At 39.4% G+C, this 27,647-nt stretch overlaps 2 protein-coding genes across 7 annotated transcripts in view; one reads left to right on the top strand and one right to left on the bottom strand.

Annotated features, from left to right (window-relative positions):
- The window catches only part of LOC117092165 (uricase), a 91,431-nt gene that overhangs the window by 38,462 nt on the left and 25,322 nt on the right, over nt 1–27,647 (top strand). Inside the window, exon 1 of one of the 4 annotated variants that reach the window (XM_033225423.1) lies at nt 10,968–11,080. The exons of 1 other annotated variant lie outside the window; for it this stretch is intronic. Coding sequence is in view for 2 of the 3 variants with exons in the window: in XM_033225421.1 (XP_033081312.1) it covers nt 18,834–18,941 (108 nt within the window). In the remaining variant the exon portion in view is untranslated. Of the gene's footprint in view, nt 1–10,967; nt 11,081–18,644; nt 18,942–27,647 lie in introns of those variants that run through there. 2 more of the 4 variants (XM_033225421.1, XM_033225420.1) reach the window with 2 other exon arrangements.
- DNASE2B (deoxyribonuclease 2 beta) lies at nt 1,104–18,444 on the bottom strand. Of its 3 annotated transcripts, XM_033225426.1 has the most exons (6): nt 18,022–18,444; nt 14,347–14,524; nt 7,629–7,710; nt 5,136–5,297; nt 3,605–3,802; nt 1,104–1,594 (listed from the first exon to the last, which is right to left on the bottom strand). In XM_033225426.1, exons 1-6 carry the CDS (start codon nt 18,144–18,146, stop codon nt 1,245–1,247), a joined length of 1,095 nt encoding a protein of 364 aa, XP_033081317.1. In that variant the 5' UTR covers nt 18,147–18,444; the 3' UTR covers nt 1,104–1,244. The 3 variants fall into 3 exon arrangements, with proteins under 3 accessions (XP_033081317.1, XP_033081316.1, XP_033081315.1); XM_033225425.1 differs by lacking the exons at nt 14,347–14,524; nt 18,022–18,444 and adding an exon at nt 5,638–5,696 and having other exon boundaries at nt 7,629–7,885; XM_033225424.1 differs by lacking the exons at nt 14,347–14,524; nt 18,022–18,444 and having other exon boundaries at nt 5,125–5,297; nt 7,629–7,924.

The following is a 27,647-nucleotide window of genomic DNA, read 5'->3' as shown; positions in this document are numbered from 1 at the left end:
GAGCTTGCAGTAAGCCAAGATCGCGCCACTGCACTCCAGCCTGGGCAACAGAGTGAGACTCCGTCTCAGAGAAAAAATAAAAAAAAGTAATTAATCTTGAATTAATATGAGTTGAATACTTATTACATAGTAAGTGTTCAGTAAGTGCTAGCTTTAATTACTTTATCTAGGTTGTAAGTCTGCTTGATTGTGAACAACACATATGTCAAATGTTATTAAGCAATTAGTACTTAACACAAGTTTATTATTATCCATTTATATACTACTTACATGTAGTAATAAGAATGCCAGAAAAAGAAACACATTGAAATTAAGATTATTGCATTTGACTGGGTGCAGTGGCTGATTCCTGTAATCCCAGCACTTTGGGAAGCCAACATGGGAGGATTGCTTGAGCCCAGTTCAAGACCAGCCTGGGCAACAAAGCAAGACTTTATCTCTATTATTAAAAAAAAAAAAAAAAAAAGACTATTGCATTTGATTCTGGTTTCATTATTTTACACTTCCTTATTTCCCTCAAGTTGATGAGTTGCACTTATGGAGTTTTTTTCTCCTAATGTGACTTTAACATTTTTCTTGTAAAATATTACTCATTTCTGAAACTTCTTTTATCTTTTTTTTTTTTTGCTAGAATTCAAACTCAAATTCCACCAGTATTTTTAAGTGTCATATATGTGCCGGGCTCTGGGCTAGATGTTTGAACATACCTAGCTATTATCTCCCTTTCACAGATGAGAACAAAGTTCAGAGAATCCAAGTGAATGGCTCAAGATCATCCAATTAATAAGTAGCAGTTGAAGGAAAGACAAATAAGCCTTAACCATAAACCAGTGAGAAAACTTTAGGAGCAATATGATCAAATAGTATGGAAGAATATGCAGAGAGAGTTATTTGTTTTTCTTCAAAAAAGGGTGGGGAAGAGAGTCAGGGAAGTCTTTGTGAAGGAGATGAAATTTAGTCTACTAGGTGGCCAGTCAATCCATAAACAATTGGAGTTGACTAATGTGGAAAAATATTTTTCTTTTTATTTCCTCTGTTCTCAGTTGTGTATAATAGTTTATGATATACAGTGCAAAGTAAATAAATTACCATTAAATAGAAGATTAAATGGTAAACATGAGAGAAAAGTATTTTATTTTGTGATATGCAGGTTATGAGTATATTCACAGGCTTTTAAAATATAAAGAAGATGTAATGGAAGAAGACCCATTATTAAGGTTTTCAATGATAGTACATGTGTCCTTTCACCAAGTTTGGTTACAGCTTTTATAATATAATACTAATCCTTGAAATGCTTGGTAAATATGCCAATTCTGGGTACAAATGAATCCTCCACTTCTGAAGGCTTGGTGTGGACTCCGATTTAGGTCTCCAATACATGTCCAGCGATTTTTGGTGCCCTTTTGGGAAGTACACCACTTGGCATGATCCTGATAAGAACTGAAATAAGAGTGTCGTGATAACTTAATTGCTTTGATATTGTAGACATGGTAAGGAAGGGAGCAGTTTGAGGGAAGCTCTTGTCTTTTTCGCTGCCAGGTTTCTGTTAACAAGTGTGTCTTCAGCCGTTGAGCCATCCAGGCTGCAAAGATGTCTAGGGTTTAGGAGGAGAAATATAGTGAGGCTGGTATTTACACTTAGATTAGTCCCTGAAAATATACTCTGGAATGGAAATCATCATTCACCCCTGATATGTGGATGTCGCAAGCACAATAATAACAATATAATTGAGATAGTGGATGAGAAAACATTTTGTAAATGCTGAAGTGATGTGTAAATGAAAGTTATTATCATCATTACTATGATGATGTTAGTGTTTGCAGACATCTTCTGTTCTATAAAATGAGTGAAGCAATATATGTCTTTGTCCTGGAAAAACCTTTGGAAAAAAATTAGACTAGAGAAGGAATCAGGGCCAGTTTCTAGGGAACTTTGTAAATCATGCCAAAATGTTTGGATTTTCCTGAAATCAATGGGAAGTTTTTAACGGAATGTTAGTAAAGAATTAATAGAAACTGGTTTATGATAATAAATATCAGTTTATGATAATAAATATCAGTTGAGAGGCAATGGACAGGATTGGGAAGGATGGGTTAGAAAGAAGAAAAGAAAACATAAAGCTGTCACAATAACTGTGTCAATAAACACAGGTGGGACCCATGGCAGTGGCAAAGAGTTTGGAGAAGATACAATAAATGCGAGCGTTATTAAGGATCTGGAACTGACTGAATTTGATAGTTTGATAGAGGGGTAAGAAGAAGAAGAGATGGGGAGTGACTGGATGACTATGCAGAATACAAGAAAAAGTAGATTTGTAGGGGATGATGATGCAGTGATTTTGGCATGTTGAACTTGGTGTGGCTGTACCACCTTCAAGTAGAAATGTCTCACTCGCTGTTAAATACATCAGACAGCATAGAGGTCTGGGGTAGAGATCAAGACTTGAGAATCATTGGCGGGCTTGCTGGAATTGCCCAGCATGGGTATGTAGAATGAAATAAGGAAGGGTGGGGGGTACATGGCAACCCAGTCACCTAAAGAGTAGTCAGAGGAAGAGGACCTGGCAGAAGAAACTTAGAAGTGGGAGGAAGACCAGGGGACTGCGTATTCCCCAAAATCAGTGAAGGTGAGAGTTTCAAAAAGGAAATAATTTCAACAGTGCCACGTTCTGCAGAGACTATTTCTGTCCTGTCAAGTTTGAGATCTCTAGTGCCTAACACAGGGCTTGGCTAGTAGTAGTCTTTCAGTAAATTTTATTCAATGTATAAAGGAAGGAAGCAATTAATCAAAGAAGACAGTGAACAATTAAGGAAGACTAAGACAGCCACTGGTGACTGGGGAGAGATTCGAGTGTCTACAGACAGAAGCAAGACTGCAGTGAAGGAACGTTGAGCAAGTGAAGGCCCTGGTGAGTTTGAAAAAAATAAATCTGAAAGAAAAGGAATATAGATGCTTTAGAATTGAGGGAGGGTTTTTAGGCATGTTTGTATGTTATGAGGAAGGAGCCTGGGGAGTGGGAGAGCTGAAACAGAACAGAGAGAACAGATCAGGTGGACAAATCAAGGTATGCTGAGGCTGAGATAGGTTTCAGAGCATAGGGAGTTCATCACTTCTTTGGGGGTGGGGGAAAACCCTGCAAAAAGGAAGGAGAACAGATAAGATTGTTGGAGGGGTGAGGGGCCATATTGAAGTGGTTTCTCCCTAGCGATCATTGTTCTATTTATGAAGGAGAAAAGGAAGCTATGAGTGAGGGGTCAGAGTAGTGTAAAGGACTTGAGAGTAAGGAAGGCTTAAAATAACTGCTCAGGGAATAGAAGAAATGGAGATGACTATGGCCCAATGCCAAGCAGAGGCTGGAGACTGAGTTTTCACTGGCCCCTGGCTGGATGGCTATGAGATACTTTTGTGGTTGACTCAGCAACCTGGCTATTCAAGTATAGCAGGCTAATGTTCGAACTGATCCTTGACTTTCCTTTTTCCTTTTCTCTTTGCTCCCTTTTTTCATCTCTCGTTCCCTGAATACTAAGAATATTTCTCTAAGCTATCCCTACTGAGTTCAGCAGCAGAATTATATAGCATGTTGTTTGATGATGGTCTTTCATACCGTCAAGAAAAGAATCAGACTTTGCAAAATGGAGGAATTTTTGTCCCTGGGCTGACTGAAGTGTGGTGAGGAGCCTGCCAGGAATCTCTGATGAGCTGGCCCTGGTGCACAACTGGGGCATGTGAATGAGCTCCTGGTGAAAGGTGGCCGGGATGGAACAGCTGTAGACGTTTGGGTTGCAGACCAAGAGCTGAGAATCTGAATCAAGAAACAGTGAAGAAAAGTTGAGAATTAAGACACAAATGGAAATGCCTGCTGATATTATAGATCTTGTTTTGGATTAAAAAACAAAACAACACAAAAACAAAGGCATTTCTTTCTTTAAACCAGTAGCCTTCAAATAACTTTTTGTTAAAATAACTGACACCTGTTAAGCATTTCCTAGTTTCCAGACATGGTCCTACAAGTTTTACATGGGTTTACTCGTTTAATCCTCAAAGCAACCATATTATCAGGTAAATTCTGTTGTTATCATTATCTTTACTTTATGGATGAATTAACTGAGAATTTACATCACATGCCCAACATTATAAAGTTTATAATTGATGAAATTGATATTCAAACCCAGGTAATCTGACCTTGGAGACCATATATTTCTAAATGTACATATACATATACAAAAGTCGAGAATTCCATGTACCAATCAAACAGCTTTAAGAATAATCAGCTCCTCAGTGTGCATGCCTAATCTCTGTGATTTTCAGCAGCATCATATGATTTCAACTAGTGAGACTAGAGCTTGACTAGGATGAGGAGCTCAGTGATCCTTGCCATAAGATGGAAATTTGATGAGAAACATTTTCTAAACTTCCTGTATCTATAGGCAAGTTGGTTTTCACTACTATTTAGCTACCAACCTGTCCCTACTTCTCCTTTCCCACCACAGTCTGCCAAATCTAAGTATTTTTGGCTGAGCTTGAAATCTTAAAGGAAGATTATCTGGCTCAGAGGTGTCATGTTGGTGGCCTACAAGGAACATGTGGCCTGGAAAACTTCAAAAAAAAAAATTAAGATTGAGCTCATATTTAGAAATCAGTTTCTCTCTCTCTCTGACACACACGCACACACACACACACACACATACACACACACACACCCTCTAGGTTTCTGGTACTTAATGAGAAATATGAAGATTTGTAATCATTAGGCTTTCATTCCCGTAGAGCCACAATACAATGGAGCTGAGGCTTTAAGGGAAGCTAGACAAGGGTCAGCACCCCAGTTTATCACTATCCTCACTTCCCATGTAACATCTGTCTGTTTCACTCATATATGTTATCTACCAGGCCCCTGAATACATTTGAAACTACTGCCCTGATCAAGTTCAACAACTGCACTGGTAGATTAAGAGCCAAAGCCCAGTAAGTGAGCCTACCCAAGACCTCACTATGGCAAAGCCAGCATTAGAATCTAGGTATCAGAGGGTCTATGAATAGATTAATAAATGAAGTGACACATTTCTGAATATATTTCCAAATCCTTTCTTCAACATAGTTATCTGTTTTTTTTTTCTCACATACTTTAGTTTTACCTATTGCCTCATACTGATTGTACTTGAATGTTATGCAGATGCCACTTTGTCCATTTCGTCTCCCTGTGGGTGGATAATCATAGCCTTCTTCCGGAACTGGAGGAAACTGAGGGATGGAATGAATCAGCCAGAACCCTTGAACTCTGTTCCACAGCAGTAAACCTACCAAAGATACATTTGACAAAGATAAATCAGAAAAACAAAGCTTCTTTTAAAATAGGGTTCACAGTGGCAACATTTAAGCCCATTTATGCTTCAGAGTGGTGTTTTATCAGGCTAATAATCACAAGGATCGTGCTTATTTTTCAAAGATTTCAAATACAATTCTGGCATATATCACATTGCCTGATTACTGATAAAAAGCCACCACAAAAAGGGAACCAAGGTAGCCATCCTGTGAAGAGTTAAGAGGAATTTCATGTTGAAATCACAAGGAAAATTTGTTTTGGCAGAATGCAAATTTGCTAAATTGGAATTTGGCCTTGTTAAACGATATAGTCACCTAGCAAGATTTAGATAGCGTCTTCACTGCTAAGCAGCTAGGCTGTTTTCAAAAGCCGACTGAAAAACAGAGTTGAAAGAGAAAATATCAAATAAAGAAATGTACTCACAATAATTTGTTATAAAAAGCTGCTGCCCATTTATTGGCAGAAGAGTCGCCATTTCTACAAGCCCAATAAAAGAAGCAAAGAGAAAAAAAGGAAGCTGTGCTAAAGCATCCTAGTTAATTACGTTTGTAAAAATCTCTAAAGCAAAATAAATAACATGAAAGCCAGTAAGGAAGAAAATAGATTTTTATCACTTTGTGACATGGCAAAATGAACTTTGTAAAACAGACGCCTGACTATTTTTGTGTTTAGAAATTTATCAGGGTAGGTTTGGTATGATAGCTAGACTTTCCAGTTTGCATATGACTATGCAAACATAAGATTCACTCATGTTTGCCTAATTGTTAGATTAAAAACCAAATGTCTTCTAGTTATTTTCTTTTCAAAGAGCCTATTTTAAGAAAGCGTACTGTTGTTCTTTGGGTGGAAATAGAATCAATACCTGTGTCAAGGTGGAAAATATTGAAAGTTCTGTTATGTAACAGAACTGGATAACCTTCAAGAGTTCTCCTCTGTGCAGATGAGTGCGCCAATTTTCTGGAATCCTATCCTCCTGGTGGGTGTGTGTGTTCTCAGTATCAGAATGTCATAGGATATTAAGGTATCTGTTGGCCAAGAGAACCCCTCCACTTCACATTGCACCCTACTCCTTTACAGCCATTTCCCCAAACCCTTGTGGCAGCTAGCAGGGTAGAGCAGCAATGATGTGGGAGATTGTTGGAGGAGAGGTTGAAGAATGTAGCATGTTATGAAAATTGTTGGGTTCCCAGTAAATAGGGCATTCAGGAGAGCTACTTTGCTAAATAAAAAGCTTTCAAAGTTCATGACCTTTGTCAGCATTACAAACTATATTCTAAATCAGAGGCTGCAAACTGACATCCATGAGCCAAATCCAGCCTATGGATACATTTTATTGGGCTTGCAGAGTATTTTTTAAACTTTGAACTTAGTGCCAACATTTAAAAACTAGGGAGATTTTCCACAAATATTAATTTTCAACATCTCCTGGAAAATTGTGTCCGTATCAGGCAAGTTGAATGGTAGCTTCCTCCTTTCACTTGCTGACATCATTTGCCTGCTCCCTGAAGGCATTTGAATTTGGAACCTTCTGAATACTTGTTGCCATGGAAAGTTATGTATGATATATTAAATTGAAAAAAGGTTGAAAAATAGTCATTACAGTAGTTTTGTAAAAATGTTTTAAAATATGTTTTTTAGAAAAAGTAGAAAGGATTAAATATGGTTTATCTAATGGGCATTATGATTATAGATTTTTTTTGTTTACCTGTATTTTGAATTTTTCTATGGTTCACAAACATGTATGCAAAGTTTAGAAATAGAAAAATTATAAAAGTATAATAAAGATTACTATATGTGATAATGTAAACAACATGATAAAAATTAATATAAAAAACTATTTAAAATACTTTTTTCAAAAATGTATATTTCCAAGGGAACTGTATGTTAAGAAGAGTTCATTTTACTCTATATAAATTATAGCTCAATAAATCTGACTAAAATGTGTTTGTGCATATATACTACATGCACATATACATATATACATATTCATGTGCATATATATATATATATATATATAATTGCAGGTGTGTGTGTCCACAGTGTCAGTGCCTGGATTCCTGCTGCAAAGCAAATATTTTAAAATGTATTAAGAAGTAAAACAAGATTTCTAAAATTGAGAATGCCAAGTCAAATCATATAATTATATTATAACCAGTGATACAGAAGTCATACATTTCAATAACTCAAATAAACTATTAAGAAGAAAAGCTATCTATTTAGTATGAATATAAGGATATTCAAGATGAAATATTTAAGAAAATGTTGATTTCCAATAGGAAAGAGAAACCAAGAATCTTTGTCATACCTTTGGTGTGCCCATACTTCCTGCTGCAATTCACAGATTTAGGGACTCCATCATTGTATATTAGATAGGCTGTGTTGTTACTCTGCAGGAATATACTAGGGTCAGAATGGTGTAAATCTTCCACTTACAAACTCTCACAACATTTCTACCAGCTACCCAGCCTGCAATACATTGCTTTCATTAATACACATGAGAAGTCATCTATTCTCCTAATAGGCAGCTTCCCCATCAATATGAAGCCTGTGACATGTAAGACAGGGAAAAGGAAGTCCATTTTTAACTATGCATGATTTTTACTCATGTGACAGGAGCCCTATGCATTGTGATCTGTATTTGAGGGCAATGTTCCTATTTCTCTCGGTTGTTTTGGAACCAAATTTCTGATTAAGCAACCAGTGTATAATAAAGGAGTACTGAATTATTTGTTCAGGAAATGAAGTAGGAACAACCAACCAAGGATTACATCTAAGGTTTTTTCCATTGATATTATAGGCACAGTGCAGAACCGGCTGTCAGGATCTGATTTCCTCTGCCCACTCTGTGCTTCACTTCACTGCTGGGTAGTAGCTTTGTGTTTAATCAGGATTCCTCATTATCTGCTCTCCCTTCCTCCTGTTATGGGAGGATTTTTCTGCAATCCATTTTTCAGTGTCACTTCACCTTTCCAACTTGATATTTTCCTGCTTAAAAAAGTGGTGAAATTTACTGTGTGATATTGGGTTTCCTCTGGTAAGGCCAAATATGAGTCAATTTTCAAACAGCCAAATCTTAGAGCCAAAATAAAGCTATTATTTCGATCATATCTATTTTGCATGTTTTAGAAACTTGCTAATATTTGTTTTAGGTGGTTCCATTTAATTTGTGTGATGATACAACTTTTATTGAAGCCAATAATGTCAATATTTAAAAAAATCTCAGTGACATAATTAAAAGCAGGAAAGGATAACCTATGTCCTTAAAAAAGGCCCTTGCGGCCGGGCGCGGTGGCTCAAGCCTGTAATCCCAGCACTTTGGGAGGCCGAGACGGGGGGATCACGAGGTCAGGAGATCGAGACCATCCTGGCTAACACGGTGAAGCCCCGTCTCTACTAAAAAATACAAAAAAACTAGCCAGGCGAGGTGGCAGGCGCCTGTAGTCCCAGCTACTCGGGAGGCTGAGGCAGGAGAATTGGCGTAAACCCGGGAGGCGGAGCTTGCAGTGAGCCGAAATCTGGCCACTGCACTCCAGCCTGGGCGACAGAGCAAGACTCCGTCTCAAAAAAAAAAAAAAAAGGCCCTTGCTTTCTTCTTAGAAAACGAAGTCAATAAAGAAGACTCTCATAGTTGCTTATTTGATGTAATAAAATTTTTTTTTGAAAAATGCACAACATAGTCTGTTGTTGCATTCTTGTCTACTGTGTTTAGGAATATCCTGAAAAGTAAGCTGTTTTCTTACCTTCATTTTCCATAATTGATCATAGCTACTGAATGGCATTCATATCATCATCTGGAGAACTCTGAAGAGTTAGTTACTCTATGAGCTTGCACTGAATGTGGTAAGGAGGCCATTTTTGTGCCTTTGGGGTACAATATGGAGAAATTCTGGGATGATCCAGTGAGGAATTTATTCTTTATGATAAATGAAGTTTATTATTCTGAGTGTAACTGCCAGCTGAAGTTAAATGGACTGTAGCCTTAGTTGGAAGAGAGGCTATTGATAAAGGGAAAAGATCATGGATTTAAGAGTAGGCATGTGCCTTTGAACAGCTTTATTCCTTTAACACATATGTTCTGTATTGTTTTGACTATTGAGTGTTGAACAAGAGGGGTACAGTCTCTGCCCCCGTCTAGCAGAAAATATAGTCAGACAAGTATAGACAATATAGTTTGATAAATGTTTATGAAGGTGCATGGAAGATTCTTATTTGTAAATGCAAGAGAAGGGAAACAATTCCAAATGTAACCCAGCTATTGGCCTTGGTCACCTTCACATTTGAGATTTAAAACCAGTCAGTCTAATCTTGCATTTCACTCTCTGTCAGAGGTTCAACTCCAGATCAAGGGATGGAGGAGTAATATTCTCACAGTCATTTCTGGCACATAATTCCAGCTTCCAAAGAACACTGAGTCATACCTGGATATCAAACTGCTGTTGCTCTCTTCTTTTGGCTCTGTGCCAATCAAGCATAGAACTCAGTCCCTTTACTGTCATTTTCCCCCCAGAACCTATCACTCATGACATTGCATGTGGCAGGTTTTACTAAAGGTAAGAAATATTGAATGGTTTTACATCACCATAAAGGCTTAACCCAGTCTCTCTCCATGTTTCTTATGCTTTTTAATCCCTGGCTTCCTTCCATCCCCTTTTTTGTTTAGCAGAGCAGTTTAACTGTGTCTCCCTGCTAGGGTGTGGGGCTACCTTTGCACCTCCAAAGATTATTATTGTATTGGCCAAGCGAAGGCCTGTCTACTCCAACTAAGGCAAGTAACAGAGGCTTTACAGTGTTGCTCTTTCCTTCTTCCTCCCGCAGCAGTCTCATTGATGGGGAAGGGAACAATGTAGACATTATTTTCCCACTAATAGATATGCTCCTGGTCCCCATCCCCAACCTGGAAAGCAGAAAGAGCTGCAGGCAGTTTTCATTTTATATAATACGGTTGGCCCTTGGGTTTGAACTGCATGGGTCTATTTGTATGCAGGCTTTTAAAAACATATATTGGAAAATTTAGGGGGGATTTTTGACAATTTGAAAAAAAACTCACAGATGAACCACATAGCCTAGAAATATTTTTAAAAATTAAGAAAAAGTTAGATATATCAATGTATACAATATATGCAGATACTATATAAATACTATATATAGATACATTTGCTGCCCTAAAATATGCACAAATCTATTATAAAAAGTTAAAATTTATCAAAATTTACATATACAAACACAGACCAAACATGGTGCCATTCACAGTCAAGAAATATAAACAAACATAAATATGCAGTATTAAGTCATAACTGCGTTAAATTAACTGTAGTAATACTGTACTACTGTAATAATTTGATAGCCACCTCTTGTCACCATTGAGATGAGCTCAAGTCTTGTGAATATCTGCTGAAAATGCCACATGACACTAACAACCTCCACACGAGCAGTTCTCTCCAGTAAATTGCATACTGTAGTCAAAAGTGATCTCTCACAGCTCTTGCATATTTTTCATCATGTTTGGGGCAATATCAGAAACCTTGAATAAAACCATAGGACCTATACTGAGTGCCACTACTGGTGCTGGAAATGCTTCTAAAAAGCAAAGACAAGTCATGACATTACAAGAATATGTTGAATTGCTTGATAAGTACTGCGGATTGAGGTCTGCAGCTTCAGTTGCCTGCCATTTCAAGATAAGTGAATACAGCATAAGGGCCGTTGTGAAAAAAGGAAAGGAAATTTGTGAAGCCCTCACTGTAGCTATGCCAGCAGGTATGAAAACCTTGCACTTTTTACAAAATACTTTTATAGCTCATACTTAAAATTAAAATGCAGCTTTTCTATGGGTGCAGGATTGCTATAAGAAAGGAATACCATAGACTCTAATATGATTTGAGAAAAAGTGAAGTCACTATATGACAAAGCAGAAGGAAGGTAGATCATCTAAAGCTGGAGAATTTAATACCAGCAAAGGATGGTTTGACAATTTCAGAAAGAGGTTTGGCCTGAAAAAAAACTAAGATAACAGAAGAAATAGCTTTTGCTGACCAAGAGGCAGCAGATTAATTCCCAGATGCTATCAATAAAATCATTAAGGAGAAAGAATTTCTTCCTGAGCAGGTTTTTAATGCAGATGAAAATTCCTTATTCTGGAAAAAAGGTGCCACAAAGGACATTTATTGGTAAGGAAGAGAAGCAAGCATCAGGATTTAAGGCGGGAAGGGACAGATTAACTCTACTGTTTTGTGCAAATGCAGTTGGGTTGATAATCAGGACTACACCTATCTATAAAGCTGCTAACTCTTGAGCCTTGAAGGGAAAAGATATATACCAGCTGCCAGTTGTACAAGAAGAAGATCTGGGCAACAAGAACCCTTTTACTGAATTGGTTCCATTGATGCTTTGTCTCTAAAGTCAGAAGGTACCTTGCCAGTAAGGAACTGCCTTTTAAAGTTCTTTTGGTATTGGATAGTGCCACTGGGCACTAAAAATCCCATGAGTTCAACACCAAAGGTGTCAAAGTTGTCCACCTGCCCCCAAACATAATGTCTCTGATTCAGCCTCTAAATCAGATTCATAAGGATTTTTAAGGCTCATTACATATGGTGCTCTCTGGAAAGGATTGTCAGTGCTATGGAACACATTATAGAACATGTGTTCTATCACACATGAGAGGATTATAGCATTGAAGATGCCATTTCTGTTATAGGAAAAGCCAGGAAAGCCATCAAGCCCAAACCAATACATTCCTGCTGGAAAAAACTGTGTCCAGATGTTGTGCATGACTTCACAGGATGTATGACAGAGTCAACCAAGAAAGTCATGAAAGAGATTGTGGATATGGCAAGAAAGGTTGGGGGTGATGGGTTTCAAGATAAGATTCTTGGAGAAATTCAAAAGCTAATAGACACCACACTAGAGAAATTAGCAGAGCATGACTCAATGGAACCAGAGCCAGATGATGAGCAAGAAGACATAGAAGAGGTGGTGCAAGAACACAAATCAACATTAGACAATCTGTTAGAAGCATTCTGATCATTCAAGACTACTTTTAGGCCGGATGCAGTGTCTCATACTTATAACCTCAGCACTTTGGGAGGCCAATGTGGGCGGATTGCTTGAGTCCAGGAATTTGAGACCAGCCTGGGTAACATTGTGAAACCCTATCTCTACCCCGCCACCACCTCCCCCCAGCCAAAAAAAAAAAAAAAATTAGCCAGGCATGATGGTGCATGCCTGCAGTCCCAGCTACTCCAGAGGCTGAGGTGGAAGGGTCACCTGAGTGTGGGAGGTTGAGGCAACAGATAGCTCTTATGGTGCCACTGCACTGCAGCCTGGGGGTCAAAGGAGATCCTGTCTCAAAAGAAAAAAATAAAAAGACTGCTTTTAACTTCTTTTACAACATGAACCCATCTGTGATACAGGCACTGAAACTAAAGCAAATGGTGAAAAAAAGATTACTACTGCATAGAAACTTTTTTGGAGAAATGAAAAAGCAAATAGAAGTCATTGTATATTTTCATATGAAAGTTACACTGAGTGTGCCTGCCTCTCTTGCTTCCCCTTCCACCTTCCCCACCTCTTCCGTCTCTGCCACCCCCGAAATAGCAAGACCAGCCCTTCCCCTTCTTCCTTCTGCTCAGCCGACTCAACAGGAAGATGACAAAGATGAAGACATTTATGATGATCCATTTCCACTTAATGAAGAGTGAATATATTCTCTCTTCCTTAATGATTTTCTTCATAACATTTTCCTTTCTCTAGCTTACTTTATTGTTAAGAATACAGTATATAAGATATATAACATAAAAATACACATTATTCGACTATTGATGTTATCCAGTCAAACAGTAAGCTGTTAGTAGATAAATTTTTAGGAAGTCAAAAGTTATACATAAATTGTTGACTGCATGAGGGCCAGCACCCCTACACCAGCATGGTTCAGGGTCAGCTGTCGTCTGTTTATTCAAAGCAGGGTTGTTGAGACAAAATAATTTTGAAAAGCATCTAGAAAAGTGCTTGGCACGTCACATGTTCTCAAATAGCCTACAGATAAGTTTTAACTTTGTAACTTGACTCTAAAGGCTAGTCTTAATGGCAGGCAAATAACATGAATATTACCACACACCATGTCAGTTCCCTGTGTATTTTGAGTAAATACTCAGATACACATGTGCAGTGCTAGAGGCTAAAAAGGTATTGTTGTGGGCATTAAATTACTTGACATATATGTAAAGGCCCACCATACAGTCCAGCATATTATAGGAACAGAGTCATGTTATGTATTTACTTGTCTATAAGTTATTGTTAGGAAATGCATACATGAGTATAATTGGATGTTAATCATGGCTTGATTTTATTTGTCACCCCTGGTTGGAAAGTAGTATCTTGAAACTAAGCAACAGATGGTGCCTGGGATATTGGGAGCATGCCCACATTAAGCCAGCAGGTCTATTTACCTGTATCTCTTTGGCTGGCTAGCTCATTGCCTGATAAAGTCCAGATATAGCAGGGATAATCTCCACCCAAGTAAGTTAGTTCTAGGGCCTTGAATCAGAGTCCTAGTTTTCAACATATCATTTTGAAAACAATTAATTGAAAGGAAGATCAAGTAGAACCCTTTACTGAGCTCACCACCACTGATAACACCATGACATAAACAATCCATAACCCATAGCATGTTAATCACAGATCTGTATTGCCCTGCAGCAGCAGAGGCTCCTCTCCCTATTTCTATTAGATGAATAAGCAAACTGACAGACATTTTGGCAGCCGGAAGACTTCAGTATACAATTCACACCTTGCCTAGTGATACCACTGGACATGGTGCCATGTAAATTTGGCATTGCTGTAGAGTACGATGACATGTTTCATGTCAGATTGACTCAGATAGTTGTCTTGAGCTGGTTCTGAGCTAGCTTACTTCAAGGTACTAGGATTGGGAGTTGGGTAGGTGAACAGAAAACTCTGGTGAAGGCTTTGGACTCAGTTTTATGCATTTTATATTATTCAAGTGAACAATTAACTATATAACATACCTTAGAGGCATATGCTTCATATAGCTGTTGTAATGTCCTTCCCAAAACACTCTTGGTGGTATTCATTAGTTGCTCACTCTTCCTCCAGCTTCTAGTTGTAGAGTCTAGGTACAGGTACTCTAACCCAGTCTCTCCACTTTCCTTGTTTTGTCTTTTAGGTAACTTATAAAAAGTAAACCTAACAGATAAAATAATTATGAATTACTAACATTTATTGACTGCTTTCCTGTGGCAGTAACTGTGTTACACACTTCAATATATCTCTCACTTGTGTTTCATGGAAGACCTCTAAGGAAAGGGATTTGCTCAAGCTCTCTGTCTCTTTCTTCACCCTTATCTTTGCTCCTCCCCAGAGAAGAAAATAAAAATCTGATTGGATATGTTCTAAGACCTTGGTTATACTGGTGGGTGGAGTCCCTGAAGTGGAAGTCCATATACGCTGAGAGTGCCTCTTTCTGTTGCTTCCGTGATCCATGTGGCTACAGTGGAGAGAAGGCCAAGGCCCAGACCATGCAATTGGCTGACTGGGTATGAGATTTGGGTTTGGGCTTCAGGAGAGGTGGAAGGTACTTTGAGCCCCTGTCCTGAACTGCATTCTTCAGCTCAGTTTATCAGAATACTCTGCCTTGATGATTCAGGGCTAAAACCAAGCAATTAAGTAGGCCCTTTCCTTCCTTTACTATTGTTTTCCATTTGTATATCTCCCTTGGATATCTCACAGGGAGGAGAGGTAGCTCAGCCAAGAAGCATTAAGACATTATTGGATTACCTAGCTCAGAGTTTCTCAATGTACTCTATTCACATTTTCGGCCAGATCATTCTTTGTTGTGGGAGCTGTCCTCTGCATTGTAGGATCCCTACCCTCTACCTATTAGATGCCAGTAGCACTGCCAAGCTGTGACAATCAAAATTATCTCCAGACATTATCAAAAGTCCTCTGAGGGCAAAATTACCCTTGGTTGAGAACCACGGATCTGGCCAAATACTTTCTAATAGCATGAACCCCACCATTAACCCCTAAACACTCACAGTGCACCAAACATTATACTATATACACTATTACCATACAACAGTGCCACAAACCCGTAAAGGCTGCACACTCTTCACTCGGTCCCCTTCAGTCTTATATTTTATTTAAGTGAACTCTTTCCTGCCCTGCTTATGTTTTCTTACAGGGTCAGGTCCTCACATGTGGCAGGAAACATGAAATTATTCTTTGGTGCTGACGTGATGGTCCCTTTTCTTACCTGTCTCAATAAATGTTAGCAGCTTGGCAGCAAGTCGCTTATATTCTCTCTAACAGACATTGCTAAGTAATATGTCCATTCACTTGTGGCAAAAATGATTTTCTATATCAATCACAATTTGGTGGCCCACCAATGAAGGGTTTGTGAACTATCAGTGTGCTGATATCAAATGGCACACCAATTGAGAACCAGTACTTTTAAACATTTTTCCTGGGTGACCGTTTCTAATTATGTACTCGAGAGTCCTCAATCTGTTTCTAGCCCAGACCTTTCTGCTGAGGTCCAGAGAAACCTAAACACAAAGATGTCCCAGAAACCCCCAACACCATATATTTGAAACCAAGTTTATAATATTTTGCTCCAAATCTGCTCATCCCACGCTATTAGGGAACATATTCACGCAGTCACAGAAGCAGAAACCTAAAATTATTTATTTATTTATTTTTTGAGATGGAGTCCCACTCTTGTTGCCTAGGCTGGAGTGCAATGGCATGATCTTGGTTCACCGAAACCTCCTACTCCTGGGTTCAAGCAATTCTCCAGCCTCAGCTTCCCAAGTAGCTGGATTACAGGCATGCGCCACCACGCCTGGCTAATTTTGTATTTTTAGTAGAGATGGGGTTTCTCCATGTTGGTCAGGCTGGTCTTGAACTCTTGACCTCAGGTGATCTGCCTGCCTCGGCCTCCCAAGGTGCTGGGATTACAGGCGTGAGCCACTGCACCTGGCCAACCTAAAATTATTTCTTAACATCTCCCTTTCTCCTACCTGCTGCAGCCCATCCATCACCAAGTCTTCTCAGCATGTCCTTCTTTCCATTTCCATGACCACTTTTTTTTTTGTTTGTTTGTTTTGGAGACAGTTTCACTGTTGTCACCCAGGCTGGAGTGCAGTGGCACAATGTCGGCTCACCACAACCTCCGCCTGCGGGGTTCAAGTGATTCTCGTGCCTCAGCCTCCTGAGTAGCTGGGATCACAAGCATGTGCCACCACACCTGGCTAATTTTGTATTTTTAGTAGAGGTGGGATTTCTCCATGTTGGTCAGGCTGGTCTCGAACTCCCAACCTCAGGTGATCCACCCACCTTGGCCTCCCAAAGTGCTGGGATTACAGGCGTGAGCCACCGCACCCGGTCCCATGGCCACTTCTTTAACTCAGGTCCACACCTCTTCTTACCTGTAATGCTGCAAAAGTGCTCCTGGTCTCTGTGATGCTAGGCTGCTCCCCATCAATCCAGCCCTCTTAGTACTGCTGATGGGCTTCCTAAAGTGCAAATCTCACCATTCACACCCCTGCTTGAAGTCCTCCAGTAGCTCCCTTTCAATGTCAAGTTCAAACCTTATAGCTCAGCACACAGACCCCCTGGCTGTTCCCACCTCTGTAACCTCACCTCCGGTCATCTTCCTGTATTCTCCTGAAGTTCCAGCAATACCAAACTACTTGCAACTCCCAAATTTCCATGTTGCCTCTTGCTTCTCTACCTCCTCATTGCTCCTTCATTGGCATGAGATGCCCTTGAACATCCCTTCTTTTTCCAGCTACTTCCTAATTGTTCTTAAAACTTAGATCAAAAACTACGTCCTCAGAGAAGCTTTCTGGGCTCTCTGTTCCCCTATGTTCCACCTATGCCCTTACCACATAACTGTGAGGTCCTTGAGGGTAGGAACCATGTTTTGTTCATATTTGTAGTTTCAAAACTCCACACAGAGCTCAGTAACTGCTGTAAGACTGACTACTGCCTTGAGTATATCTGTGTTCTCTAGCCTGAAGTTTACACAAAAAGCTTGACACCAACCATTATGGCAAACTTAAATATCCCAATTAAAGAGGGAAAAAGTAATTAAAGCTTTAGGAGAACTCATGACTATAATGTAAAACAGCATTTAATGTCTTTGACACTGTACAACAGGCCAGTGACCTACCTACCACTAATGGCATCAACTGCCTCTGCTGCCAAACAAACCGAGGTTAGGCAAAGAGTGCTGTGTGTGACCAGATCCCCCTTCTCCTTCTCATAAGGAGAAGCACATGCTCCATTTTCAGAAAAAAAATGATCTGGCTTCTTTACTCTATCAGTCTTTAAAAGGATGTTGGAAATGTTCTGTTAGGAAAAACCGTGATGTAATTAAAAGAAACTGCCCGCTGACAGAAGCTGCCAGTTCAATCCCACTTCTGTGGCTACCAGCCTCGTCCTGCTGAGAACAGGGAATCAGGCCCAAGAGGGGCTGCTCAGCTCTTCTTCAGGGGGAAACTCCCTCACTCAGAAGCCTACCCCTGCTTGGGAATTTGGCCCATTTGCACACTTTAACTTCCTTTATTTGTAAAGGGAGGAAAGAGAATGGATATTCCCTTAGGAACTTTCCAGTGAGCCAGGCCAACTCTCACACTGAGGCTGTTTGCATTCAGCAATCCTTCCATTCATTTACCTACCAGTCCACAGCTTTCCCTTCTTCATTTCTGCATGAAATTGTTGCTGCCCCCAGCACCCCAAAGAGGCCAAGGAAGACCAAAGCAAAGGATGTTCTTAGCAGTCTTGCCATCATTTTCTGTTTCATTTATTTCATGCCACAGCAGGACACTTTCCACATAGATTGTGGAGTCTGAGTTTCAAGGCACTCTCAGGCTGTGCTGGCTCTGACGTTTGATTCCATTTACCTGTTCTGTTCGCTGTTCGGGGCATTTTCAGAATGGGATGGATCCCATGTAATTGTGCGATTCTGTCACAATATGCCAGCGTGACTCCGGATGTCTTTGTGCTGAATTGTTGACTGGTTTGCAAAGTCATCAAAACATTCTGCAGAAAAAAAGAGAAATATAGTTAACTCTTTGGAGTGAACATTGTTGTATAAAATTCAGTGGGCAGGGGAATATCATTTTAATAAGTAGATGTTAAATATATTTCATGTCTTCTCCTCCTGATTGACTCAATGAATGAGAGCAAATGCAGGTGGTTCGTACATTAAACAGACATGATGAAACCTTATGTCTTCATAATAATTAGGATCTGTCACTTATAATAATCTCTGTCTTAAGGAACCAGTTGCTAAGTGGTACTTCAAAGGGTTGCTTCAAAGTAACAGTAAATTTAACTGTATTTTACCAAAGATGTTTACATATTCTCTCCACCTCCCTGGTTTTAGCCACTCACTGTGGTGCTTCACTTCAAAGAAGCTTTGGTGTCCAGTTGGCTGCTATGCAATAGGTAAACATATTGATCACCCACTCTTCAGGTTAATAAAAAAATGTTACAAACATCTATTTTGCCCAAACTATGCCTTCTCATTCTCGAAGCTGAGTCTGAAGTAGAAAACCAAAAGAAAATGGCCCACTACCGTAACAACTATAAAAAGGTGAGACCAATTTCTTTGTGAAACAGGGAAGGAGTAGATAGACATATGAAAATAATTTTTTTAATTCATACTTTTGCATCAATTATTAAAGCTGCCGTTATAATAAATAGCAGTTTACATCATGCCTGGAAATAATGCTGCCTCTCTGATAATCACAGTGCTAACTATAATAGTTCCAGATCAGAGGATCCAGACCAAACTGAACCCTTGTAAATCAGATTACCTCTGTGGTTACCCTAGAACTGTTCCCAATTCTCAGGATTTATAGAAAAGGGGAAGGCTTGTGTCTCTATCCTAAGACAGAGTTTTGGGAGGAGGACTCTGTACCACCTGCCCAATTACCTGGGATACCTGCAAAAAAAAAAAAAAAAAAAGGCAGAATTCTAGGCCTTATTCCAAACCTGCTACATCAGAATTCTTCCAGTTGGGCTCAGGAATCTATATTTTTAATAAGCTTATTGGTGAAGTTGGTGTACCCTAAAGTTTGAAACTCACTGTCCTGAGGCCAAGACTATGCTGTATTTGGTAGATTCACAGCTTTCTGCAGGGAGCAGACTAAATTGGTTAAATGAAGAAATATTTTTCTTACCCATTCCTCCATGGGTATTATTGTTATTATTTTGAGATGAAGTGTTGCTGTTGTTGCCCAGGCTGGAGTGTACCCACCTTGGCCTTGGAATCCATCCACCTCTTCCTCCCAAAGTGCTGGGGTTACAGGCGTGAACCACTATGCCCAGTCTCATTTTGTTTTATGTATTTTCTTCCTGTGTTCAGAGAAAAGGATTTCAACAACCCCATCCTTTTTATCAATTTAAAAAAATGTTTTTTAAATTATCAGCTGGACGCAGTGGCTTATGCCTATAATCTCAACACTTTGGAGGCTAAGGCAGGAGGATTGCTTGAGCCCAGAAGTTCAAGACCAGCCTGGACAACATAGCAAGAACTTATCTCTACAAACAATAAACAAAAATTAGCCGAGCATGGTGGCACATGCTTGTAGTCCCAGCTGCTCAGGAGGCTGAGGTGGGAGGATGGCTTGAGCCCAGGAAGTCGAGGCTGCAGTGAGCCATGATGGTACCACTGCACTTCAGCCTGGGAGACAGAGTGAGATTGTCTCAAAAAAAAAAAATATGTATGTGTGTGTGTGTGTGTGTGTGCATGTATACTATATGAGAGAGAGAGAGAGAGAGAGAGACAGAGAGACAGAGAGACAGAGAGAGAGAGATTACTCTTCTCTGTTAAAGTAAAAATAGGAGACAGTCTCGCTGCGTCACCCAGGCCTGAGTGTAGTTGGGCAATCTCAGCTCACTGCCACCTCGTCTCCCATGTTCAAGTAATTCTCCCACCTCAGCCTCCCGGGTAGCTGGGATTACAGGTGCCCACCACCACGCCTGGCTAATTTTTGTATTTTTAGTAGAGATGGGTTTCACCATATTGGCCAGGCTGGTCTCAAATTCCTCACCGCAGATGATCTACCTGCCTCAGCTTCCCAAAGTGCTGAGATTACTGATGTGAGCCACTGCACCAGGCCAAAAAATTTTATTTATTTACTTATTTATTTATCTGTGAGTCTTTTTGGTATTACAACTAATAACAGATACACACCAGTAGGATTCACTAATGCATTTAGAGAATGTAAGCAAATTGTTTTCAGTTATGTAGGGCTAAAGACAGTTTGTTGAGTAGGGTTTAAAATTATTCCTGTTTTCTTCTCCTTATTACACACTTAGCACAGTGCCTGGTAATAGTAAATGATTCATAAATGTTAGCTAAGATTATTCTTACTACAACCTGAGCTTTTCCTGTAAGGTGGTTGGGGGACATCTGTATTAGAATGATATTTTACTAAATCCAATTTTATTTCAAGATCTGGAAAGACACTCTTAGGTTGGTTTCTTTCAGATGTCACTTTCAGTAAACTTCCTTATCTCCCATTGTTGCTAACCTGATCATGCTGGTTGTCAGTCAACAACCTTTCTTATGCAATCACTACTGTGTCTAACACTGTACCAGACATTGAAGATCTCCAGGGATTTCAACATTACCTAAAACCTAGAGTCCAGTCTGTTTCAGTTTTTACTAAAAACAGCAAAGTAATTTGGAAAGAAACCTATGAATTTGGCAAATGAGGAAAATGCAAACTGTACAGAATGTTTTTCATAATATTATCTGCTTTTGAAGCCCAAGTAGTATAATATTATGTAAATGCCATGGTTCCTTCATAACCGGATTGCCTCTAAAAACAGTAGAAAATGCCCTCATTGTAACTTGACCAAGTACTATACAGTGTACAAGTAAGAATTCTTTGCTAGGTAATGGGCTTTTAATTTCATGATTGAAGTTTTGTAGTCACCCAATTATTCTGGAAAATCTCAGTCTTGAGCTCTTCAAATAGTGCCTCTTCCACATTCTCTTTATTATATCTTTCTAGTACATTTTATGTGTTGTTCATATATTCTAGCTCCTTGTATGTCTGCATTAATCCTTATGATTATTTATTTAGATCTCTCTTCCAGTTCTCTAATTCTCTCTTTGTCAGCATTAATCTGTTACCTAATCTGTCTTTTCCAAATAACTAATTCTTTTAAAAAAGTTTTCTTTAAAAATCTTTATTTTTTATTTGTACATTGACAAACTATACTTATATGTATTTTAATTCTTTTTGTGTTATGTTTAATGTGCTTCTTAATCCACTTATTAATGCATTTTTACAAGTTCTATTTTTTTTTTTAATTCACTTGGTCTTTCTTATGGTCTTGTTTCTTGCTCATACGCCCAATCTTCTCTTTTATTTCTGTAAAAATATTAATATATTATTTTATTTTATTTTTTTGAGACGGAGTCTCACTCTGTCGCCGGGGCTGGAGTGCAGTGGCCGGATCTCAGCTCACTACAAGCTCCGCCTCCCGGGTTCACGCCATTCTCCTGCCTCAGCCTCCCGAGTAGCTGGGACTACAGGCGCCCGCCACCTCGCCCGGCTAGTTTTTTTGTATTTTTTAGTAGAGACGGGGTTTCACAGTGTTAGCCAGGATGGTCTCGATCTCTTGACCTCGTGATCCACCCGTCTCGGCCTCCCAAAGTGCTGGGATTACAGGCTTGAGCCACCGCGCCCGGCCTATTTTATATTTTTGTATCTTATTCAAATACCTGAAGTCTTTGCAGATCAGACTTTGCTATTTGTTATTTCTGAAGCTCTTTCTTATAATACCTTGCTATTGTGTGTACTTTTGATTTTTGGCTATGAGTTCACATTCTGTGAGGATTTTTGGGGATTGAGATAAAGTTGGGTTTCTCAAGAACCTGGTCTCTACTGGCTTCATCAAAGTTCAGTTGTCCTTTGAGGACTCCTGGGAGTCAGGATGCTGGCTTTATTTATTTATTTCCAATAGCGTTTTGAAGTATTATTTACACACTATAAAATTTATCTGTTAAAGTTCAGCTTATTTGTATTCAGATGTTTACAAGACTGTTCATGGATTGAGTAAAATCTAGAAGTTGACATACTGAAGGAAAAAGTTGATGTACTTGCTGTGGGAGGATGGGGAGAGGACTTGAATTATTTTGATGAAAAGGAATGAGACAAGCAAATGATTCAAGTATTTATAGATTAAAGAATTTAAAGATTAAAAGATTTGTTAGTGAGAAATGCAGTTAAAGGAAAACATAAATACAATAAGTGGAAGAGGACCAGAATATTACGTTTGGCTAATTCCTACTCATCCTTCAGGTTGCTTTGAGCATGCCAATTCTTCCTGGAAGCCATCCTTGATCTCTCCCAATCTGGCTTAGGTGTCCCTGCAATGTATTCTCAGAGCTCACTATCAGCTAGAGTAATTATCACAATGTGTTGCTAATTACTTGCTTACCTTTCCGAGTCTTCCTCTAGAGAGCAGGGGTCAGAAAACTCCTGTGCCTATTTTTGTAAAGTGTTATTGGAATACATCCACACCCATTCATTTATGTATTACTTATAGATGCTTTTATGCTACAATGGCAGAGTTTACTTGCAACAGAGACCCCACAGCCTAAAAAAAGCATGCAAATTAACTTCTTGATTCTTTACAGAAGAAGTTTGTTATAGTCTGTGAAGGCAGAACAGTGCCTGGCTTGTTTACCATTGCATCTCCAGCACATATCACAGTGCTTGTCACCTAGAAGGAGCTAAATAAATACAAGTGAATATACAGATTGAATGAAAAAGTTTTCAGATTCTGCTGTGATTGAGTCAGGGGAAAAAAACAAGAAAAAGTTTTCAGAGACATCTCTTTTGGGGTTATATGGAACTTGGAATGAATTTAATCAGAAAATATATAAAAGTGGGTATATAGTAGGTAAAAGTCCCATTAGAAAGAATTTTAAGGCCGGGCGCGGTGGCTCAAGCCTGTAATCCCAGCACTTTGGGAGGCCGAGACGGGCGGATCACGAGGTCAGGAGATCGAGACCATCCTGGCTAACACAGTGAAACCCCGTCTCTACTAAAAACTACAAAAAACTAGCCGGGCGAGGTGGCGGGCGCCTGTAGTCCCAGCTACTCGGGAGGCTGAGGCGAGAGAATGGCGTAAACCCGGAGGCGGAGCTTGCAGTGAGCTGAGATCCGGCCACTGCACTCCAGCCTGGGCGACAGAGCGAGACTCCGTCTCAAAAAAAAAAAAAAAAAAAAAAAAGAAAGAATTTTAATATAATGTTTATAAGTCAGAGAGACAACTAAGCATAGTAAGAAGAATCAGCCAGACCTGGGGTCCATGGCTGACTCTGCCTCTCACTCGCCATGTGGTTTCCATCAAATGATCAACCATGCTGAACTTCAACTTCCTTTTCTAAGGGTGGGGCTTATGATGTGTGCCTTCATAGAGTGCTCTCAGGATTCAGTGAGACGCTATGTGCACAGTCCCTGTCACATAGCTGACTCTCATAAATGCTAGTTCCTTCTCACCTTGTTTCCTTTTCTTCCATGACAAAGTAACTTTCTTTTCCTTGCAGATAGACTGGAATCAGTCCTTTGGTAAGGTTTTAAATGACCTCAAGCCCACGTTATTTGTGTTTTCAATGCTGTTTATCAGATAAAGGTCTGTGTTCCACTCAAACGAGTGCCATGTTGTTGAAGGCGTGAAGCCGAACTTCCATCTTGCCGCAAGGGGCAACCACCCTAAGATTTGCCTCCTGTTTCACAGCTTAAACCTTCCCACCATAAACACAGAATTCATCTGAGTTCAGAATCCTCTGTAATTAAAAAATAAAAATGACTGAAGTGCTAGAAAAAGGGATGGTTTGTGCAGGGGTAGCTCTTGGTGTGGGGTAAGTTCTGCCTAGCATAGTGTCTTTCCCAGCTCAGCAGGACTTCTTCCACTATATCAGTCTGCCTGTCATCTGTGTGACTTTGGGTAGCTCACTTAATATCTCTGGGCTAGTTTCTTTCTTTCTTTCTTTTTTTTTTTTTTTTTTTTTTGGAGATGGAGCCTCGCTCTGTTGGCCAGGCTGGAGTTCAATGGCGCCATCCTGGCTCACTGCAACATTTGCCTCCTGGGTTCAAGTGATTCTCCTGCCTCAGCCTCCCAAGTAGCTGGGATTACAGGCATGCGCCACCACATACAGCTAATTTTTTTCTTTCTTTCTTTTTTTTTTTTTTTTTGAGACAGAGCCTTGCTCTGCGGCCAGGCTGGAGTGCAATGGTGCGATCTTGGCCCACTGCAACCTCTGGCTCCTGGGTTCAAGTGATTCTCCTGCTTCAGCCTCCCGAGTAGCTGGGACTACAGGCGTGTGCCACCATGCCTGGCTAATTTTTATATTTTTAGTAGAGACGGGGTTTTGCCATGTTGGCCAGGCTGGTGGTCTCCTGGCCTCAAGTGATCCACCCGCTTTGGCCTCCCAAAGTCTAGGATTACAGGAGTGAGCCACCACGCCCAGCCTCTCTGGGCTAGTTTATTTTTAAATAGAGTCTCTCTACCAAATCACAAGGTGCTTGTGAGGAATAGATAAGATAATATGGATCCTAGAGGGTGGAAATTTTTAAAATGGTAAAGTGGTATATAAATGCAGCTTTCTACAGCAGCATGGACAATTCCCTGCTTTGTTGGAATCAGAATAAATGCTTCCTTTCTTTCCCGAATGAATGGAGGGGCCAGCCATCAATTTGGGTGTAGGGCCTATGATGTAGTGGGAAAGAGCATGTCATCTAGGGGCACATGGGCTGAGCTCTCATCCTCTCTCTGTCACCTAGTAACTATGTGACCTCGGGATATTACCTAACCCTAGTGTCTTTTTTGGTCAAAGTTGGATAATAATACCTATTTTACAGGGCTTGTCAAGAAGTAGAGGAAATAATATATGCTAATTTCCTGACATATGAAACTCTTAATAAATGGTTGTTGCTATTTTATTTTCAAGACATGCATTAGGAAACAGATATCTTTCAATGTATGAATTTCAGCAAAATGTTCTTTCAGCTGCCTTTTTGGTGGTCTCCATTAATTCTTTATTGTGGGCTCTTCTGCCCCTAATCCTAGAAGCTCCTGTGGACCTTGTTACAGGTTCACTGCCCTAAGCCTGTTGGTGCTGTGGAAAGATTGGCAAGAAAATTAGTATTTGTCCTGGTGATTAGCAATGAGTTTCTCTTTCTTGGTAATAGGTGAAAGAATAAAAAGAAGACTCCTGTAAATGGAGCCTTTATTAGGTAACAGGTTACTGTTTCTGCCATAGTTATGCAGATAAGTTGTTATACTGTTCTTGAAACATCTGCTTGACAAATCCCTTTAGAGTCACTCTTTGAACATAACACATATCTTCCCCCATGATAGCAATAATAGACCACTCTACAGGTTAAAGCAACATGCCATTCTCTATTGGATATCAATATTTTCCCATCAACATTTAGTAGATCCTAGGCAATCAAAAAAAATCAGCTGTCACTAAGATTATCCGCCATTATTGTTCTTATCATTATTGTGTATCGTTAAAATCTACCAAAGTGATATTAAGATTGTCCACATGGATGCTCATTTTTCTCATGTTAGCTCAGCATTTTTCTCTGAAGTCTTTTTGTTCATGAATGCCCAAAAAATAGCAGGCAAAGGAGAAACCTGGGAAAATAATTGAAAGAAATTCTCTACCACATTCCAAAGACAACAGAGACTGTCGCTATGATTAATTTTTCCTTCTATCCTGGCACACTGCAACTGAATTGTTATTTATCTATATGTGATGGGTCCTACATAGCTAGTATTTTTGTATTTCTCTCTATTATGGGGAAGAGAGATGATGCTTTAGAAGCTCTTCTAAGACTTGAGAGAAAATTTTAGTCATTTTAAAATTTACATTTATGTTTCCCCTTATCTTTCCTAATATGTTTCCAGTCATTTTTCTCCAATTAAAACTACGTACATAAACACACATTTGGTGAACATACACATACACCAAATAAAAATTCATATTTAAGTATTGGAAAAAGCTAAAATTAAATACAACAATAACCTTAAATATCTGCCTTTGCCAGCAGAGTAGAGAAATTTGATGTTGAAGTATGACATGCTAGAATCAAAAACTTAAGACTATAGCTAAAAGAAGCTTCTAAAATGAGGCAATTCTGTGCAAAAAATAAACGAGTATGTGCCAAATATTTAAGTAGTTGGAAACTGTGTTATAATATTACTACTTCTGCTAATATTTAATAATATAGAGGCCCATGGGTGGTTTCACAAGGATTTTTATTTTCTGAGAATGATTTTGAGCTCACAAGCCACAAAAATCAACCTTATTTCTTTTCCCTGTAAGAGTGCTTGTAGGAAAATATGTACCGATATAGGCTGAATCTCCCTATACCCCTCCACCTCATCCTGTAACTTGAAAATATGAACCTGAAACTCCAATGATGAGTGACTTAGAACTGAAAACACATATTTTTCCTGCCAAAATATAAAGGACCTAAATTTTCTGAGCTAATCTGAAAAATGAGGAAGCTTGTTTCTTGGACAAATAATCTATGACAATTTTCAAAGCACTGTGAAGTGGTATGGGCAAATATAAAGATGACTCGATCTTGCCTTGAAGACGTTGATATTGGGAATACTAAGACATGTACACACATGACAATAACAAAGAGAGTGACCTCAGCTGCCAGTAACTCTTCGCCTAAAGTGCACTGGTAGTTCAAAGGTCAGAGGTGTTATTTCCTCTTGGGGGCATTGGGAAAGCTTTATGGAGGAGGTCCAATGTGGGATGAACCATGCTCTGTGGAGAGAGGGCATTCTAGGCTGAGGGTAAAAGTGTTGGTTGGTGGTTAAAATCACAGAGACTTGAAATCAAATCTTGGTAGTGTGGCCAGAGAAATGTACTTCTTTCTGCCTCAATGCTTAACTAGAAAATGGAGAAATTCATTTGGTACCTGATACATGTAATTACAAATACGTGAGTGTTATTATTAAAAGGAAGCATGCATAAATACGCACAGAGCTAAAAAGTATGGCACATGGGTGGAGAAGAATATTAGCTCTATATAAAGATTTGCCCTCAGTGTGTTTAGGCAGCTAGGATTCATTTAAAATACAATTAGTATTGACAAGGATTTGTTATATTAGTTGTACATCTATAGCACAAAGCAGTGTGCACCTGTGTGGGATCCTCAGTCTCCTTTATCAAAAAGAGATGAAACTCCTGGACTGATCAGTGGTGGGGTCATGCCTATGAAGAACCACTATGCTCCAGCCTGGGCAA

Source organism: Trachypithecus francoisi, unplaced genomic scaffold, assembly GCF_009764315.1.
Source record: "Trachypithecus francoisi isolate TF-2019V2 unplaced genomic scaffold, Tfra_2.0 Lachesis_group12, whole genome shotgun sequence".
Lineage (NCBI taxonomy): Eukaryota > Metazoa > Chordata > Mammalia > Primates > Cercopithecidae > Trachypithecus > Trachypithecus francoisi.
This window is presented reverse-complemented; position numbering and strand designations above follow the sequence as displayed.

Coding starts and splice junctions, on each gene's coding strand:
- DNASE2B (XM_033225426.1), bottom strand. CDS start 18,146: ATGAAACAGAAAATGATGGCAAGACTGCTAAGAACATCCTTTGCTTTG. Junction 7,711..14,346: donor ATGAAGCATATGCCTCTAAG/GTATGTTATATA, acceptor ATATTCCTGCAG/AGTAACAACACAGCCTATCT. Junction 5,298..7,628: donor GAAGTATGGGCACACCAAAG/GTATGACAAAGA, acceptor TATCTTTGGTAG/GTTTACTGCTGTGGAACAGA.